Genomic DNA, 4,444 nt, shown 5'->3' with positions numbered 1-4,444 from the left:
AAAAAAAAAAAAAAAGCCAGGTGGGGTGCCTGTAATCCCAGCACTTTACGAGGCTGAGGTGGGTGCGTCATGAGGTCAGAAGTTAAGGACCAGCCTGGCCAAGATGGTGAAACCCCATCTCTACTAAAAATACTAAAATTAGTTGGGCATGGTGGTGGGCGCCTGTAATACTACTACTTGGGAAACTGAGGCAGAGAACTGCTTGAACCCGGTAGGCAGAGGTTGCAGTGAGCTGAGATCGTGCCACTGCACTTCAGCCTGGGTGACAGAGCAAGACTCAGTCTCAAAAAACAAAAACAAAATAATAAATAAAAATGAGCTCTCATCGAACCAGTTGATAGATGAGGTCTCTTCCGGGAACAATTTTGAGATTTAAAAAAAATCTTTGGCAGAATGACTTTTTGTGTGTGATGGAGTCCCGGTTTATCACCCAGCCTGGAGGGCAGTGGCACAATCTCAGCTCGCCGCAATCTCCGCCTCTTGGGTTCAGGTGATTCTCCTGCCTCTGCCTTCCAAGTAGTAGCTGGGATTACAGGTGCCTGCCACCATGCTCATTCAGCTAATTTTTGTACTTTTTAATAGAGATGGGGTTTCACCATATTGGTCAAGCTGGTCTCGAATTCCTGGTCTTTAAGTGATCTGCCCAATTTGGCCTCCCAAAGTTCTAGGATTACGGGCGTGAGCCACTTAAATTTCTTTTTTTATTTCTTTTTTATTTTTATTTTTTTAAAGACGGGGTTTCGCCATGTTGGTCAGGTTGGTCTTCAACTCCCAACCTCAGGTGATCCGCCCACCTTGGCCTCCAAAGTGCTTGGATTACAGGCATGAGCCACCGTGCCCGGCCCAGAATGACTTTTAAAAAGAGATCAATAAAATGTTTTTGTTTATATTGTCATTATCTTATAAAAATATCGCTGTGAATACTGCTCTTTGCCCTTAGAATTCCCAATTGTCGCAATACATGTATGTTAATAAATCGACAGAGAGGCATGGTGAAAAAAATAGGCCTTTTTTATTGAGATTTTTTAGATTTGTAGAGACTTGATCAAGCATTCTTGGGAATATCACTAGATAATGTGTTGAGGCAGACTGCAGCTGCAATAGGCACTTTGGGAAAAGTTCACTCACCCGCCCTCCAGTTGATTTTGCTTGTTGCAGTCTGTAGCTTTGGTGCAACCCTTCAGAGAAATGAGAAATTGGTCCTAATCTTAGGCAGCACATAAAAGTTGCCAATTCCATGGAAATTTAGGTTGTCCTGGTAGTTTTAATGTATAGAAAGAAGGAAATATGTAATGTTTTGATCTGTTAAATTTACACAAACTTGTTTCTTTTCCAATTATTAAATTTGGGCAGAATAGAGACATCTCTAGTTATACTTCAAAGAATAACTAATTATAAACCATTAGACGTGATCTTCTGCACCTAACCTTTGCTCAGTGGTTAGAAGTGTCATTTAATATTATAATGAAATTACTAAATTAAAATTATGAAGGAAGGGTTTTTCTTTAAAGCAGAGCAGCTTAAAATTTCCTTTTGTGTTTGAGATGGAGGAGTCTTACTTTGTTGCTCAGGCTGGAGTGCAGTGGCTTTGAGATGAAGTCTCACTTTGTCACCCAGGCTGGAGTGCAGTGGTGCCATCTTGGCTCATTGCAACCTCTGTCTCCTGGGTTCAGGTGATCCTCCCGCCTCAGTCTGCCTAGTAGCTGGGACTCCCAAGTGTACACCACCACACCTGGCTAATTTTTTTGTTATTATTTTTTCGAGATGGAGTTTCACTCTTACTGCCCAGGCTGGAGTGCAATGGCGTGATCTCGGCTCACCTCAACCTCTGCCTCCCAGATTCAAGCCATTCTCCTGCCTCAGCCTCACCCACCATGCCCAAGTAGCTGGGTGTACCACCATGCCCAACTAATTTTGTGTTTTTAGCAGACACGGGTTTCTCCATGTTGGTCAGGCTGGTCTCTAAACTCCTGACCTCAGGTGATCTGCCCGCCTCAGCCTCCCAAAGTGCTGGGATTACAGGTGTGAGCCACTGCACCTGGCCGAATATTTATATTTTTAGTAGAGACGGATGTCACCATGTTGGCCAGGCTGGTCTTGAACTCCTGACCCGAAATTATTCACCTGCCTAGGACTCCCAAAGTGCTGGGATTACAGGTGTGAGTCACCACACCCGACCCTAATGTTTCATTTTGATGGAACAGTTTTGAGAAAATAAATTTTAACACATTGAGTCTGAACTAAGCTACCCTTTCAAAATGTAAAGGCCCTTACAGTAGCACATTGGTTGGTTATTCTTTTATCCATTTAGACATATCTGATCTAGTTTTCTTTGAGACAAACTCATAGCTGCATTTAACTGACAGTATAGTCTTTGTCTTCCTGAAGTTTGGGGTTGTTCTCCCCCCCACCCCCCCCGAGACGGAGTCTCACTCTGTCACCCAGGCTGAGTGCCATGGTGCGATCTGTGCTTACTGCAATCTCAGCCCCCTTTGGGTTCAAGCGATTCTCCTGCCTCAGGCTCCCAAGTACCTGGGACTACAGGTGCACACCACCATGCCCGGCTAATTTTTGCATTTTAGCAGAGATGGGGTTTCACCATATTGGTTAGCTGGTCTTGAACTCCTGACCTCATGATCCACCTGCCTTGGCCTCCCAAAATGCTGAGATTATAGGCATGAGCCACTGCACCTGGCCAGTACATTCTTAAGAAATGGTCTCAAACCCCTTTTAAATTTTCTGTCTCACTTGAAGAGGTATGCCCACCTGTTTAAGGCTGTAGACCCAGGTCATTATAAGAGAAACTAAGTAGTCCTCGGTGACCACACAGGGCAACTTCAAGGAGATAAAATTGGTGATTTTAGTTTCACCAGTAGTTTTTCCCTGAATATTTATTCCTTGTGTGCTTTATTGATATCTATATCAATAAAAAGTAATGGCACACTACAAATTACACTTTTTTTTTTTTTTTTTGGAGAGGAAGTCTCGCTCTGTTGCCCGGGCTGGAGTGCAATGGTACGATCTCAGCTCACTGCAACCTCCGCCTCCCGAGTTCAAGCAATTCTCCTGCCTCAGCCTCCCGAGTAGCTGAGATTACAGGCATACGCCACCGTACCCGGCTAATTTTTTATTTTTAGTAGAGATGGGGTTTCACCATGTTGGCCAGGCTGGTCTCAAACTCCTGACCTCAGGTGATCTGCCCGCCTTGGCCTCCCAAAGTGCTGGGATTACAGGCATGAGCCACCGCGCCCGGCCCGCAAATTATACTTAATTGTTGTCATTCTTGTTCATTAGGGCAAATGTTGTAGGTGGAGTCAAGTGTCCAGCCAACAAATGTGTGTGTGCGTGTGTGTGTGTGTGTGTGTGTGTGTATGTAAATTTTGTTTTTTTCCATTGAGACAGGGTCTTGCACTATCACCCAGACTGGAGTGCATTGGTGCAATGTTGGCTCACTGCAACCTCTGCCTCCCAGGTTTAAGTGATTCTCCCACCTCAGCCTCCCAAGTAGCTGGGACTGCAGGGCGCACACCACCCTCACCCCCAACTAATTTCTGTATTTTTTTTGGTAGGGATGGGGGTTTCACCACATTGCCCAGGCTGGTCTTGAACTCCTGACCTCCAGTGGTCCACCTACCTCAGCCTCCCAAAGTGCTGGGATTATAGGCATGAGCCACCACACCTAGCATGTATATATGTATATATATGTATGTGTAGACAGACAGATAGATAGTGATGGGGTTTGCTATGTTACCCAGGCTGGTCTTGAACTGCTGGGATACAGGCGTGAGCCACTGCACCCAGCCCTTATTATTTATAAATACATTTCTTTCTAGGTTCAAAATCAAAGGAAGCCCAGAAGGGAGGCCATTTTTACAGTGCAAAGCCTGAAATACTGAGAGCAATGCAACGTGCAGATGAAGCCTTAAATAAAGACAAGATTAAGAGACTTGAATTGGCGGTTTGTGATGAGCCCTCAGAGCCAGAAGAGGAAGAGGAGATGGAGGTGGGACATTGCAAGCATTCAGTTATTTCTCTTAGGAGGATGACTGGGGGGAAAAAGGGGAAGGGTGTATTAACAAGATACCTTGTTTTATATGTGTGTGTATATATGTATTTTATTATACATACATGTATACTTCTGTACTTCCCTGGACAGTAGGTTAAGTTAGGTTACTTAGAATCTCAACAGCTAGCATCCTTTTTACTTAGGTTTTCAAACCTACTAGCAGAGTAAGCAAGAAGTAGTACTTTTTTTTTTTTTTTTTTATGATATTAGATTTTTTTCTTGCAAATATGAAAAAAACAAGCTCTGCCTCTTACAGGGTTTAGGTCGCACTGCCACGGTTAAGCAAAATGCTGGGATTACAGGCATAAGCCACCACACTTGGCCTATGTACAAAGTTTTTTGTTTTTTTTTTTGAGATGGAGTTTCGCTCTTGTTACC

At 44.0% G+C, this 4,444-nt stretch overlaps 1 protein-coding gene across 1 annotated transcript in view; it reads left to right on the top strand.

The window, feature by feature from the left end:
* The window catches only part of MSH6 (mutS homolog 6), a 36,673-nt gene that overhangs the window by 10,064 nt on the left and 22,165 nt on the right, over window positions 1-4,444 (top strand). Inside the window, exon 3 of the mRNA XM_017548528.2 lies at window positions 3,834-4,003. Coding sequence (XP_017404017.1) covers window positions 3,834-4,003 — 170 coding nt within the window. The remainder of the gene's footprint in view (window positions 1-3,833; window positions 4,004-4,444) is intronic.

Source organism: Cebus imitator, unplaced genomic scaffold, assembly GCF_001604975.1.
Source record: "Cebus imitator isolate Cc_AM_T3 unplaced genomic scaffold, Cebus_imitator-1.0 Scaffold209, whole genome shotgun sequence".
In the NCBI taxonomy this organism is placed as follows: domain Eukaryota; kingdom Metazoa; phylum Chordata; class Mammalia; order Primates; family Cebidae; genus Cebus; species Cebus imitator.
Note: the sequence above shows the minus strand (reverse complement) of the source record. Positions and strands in the feature narration are given on the sequence as shown.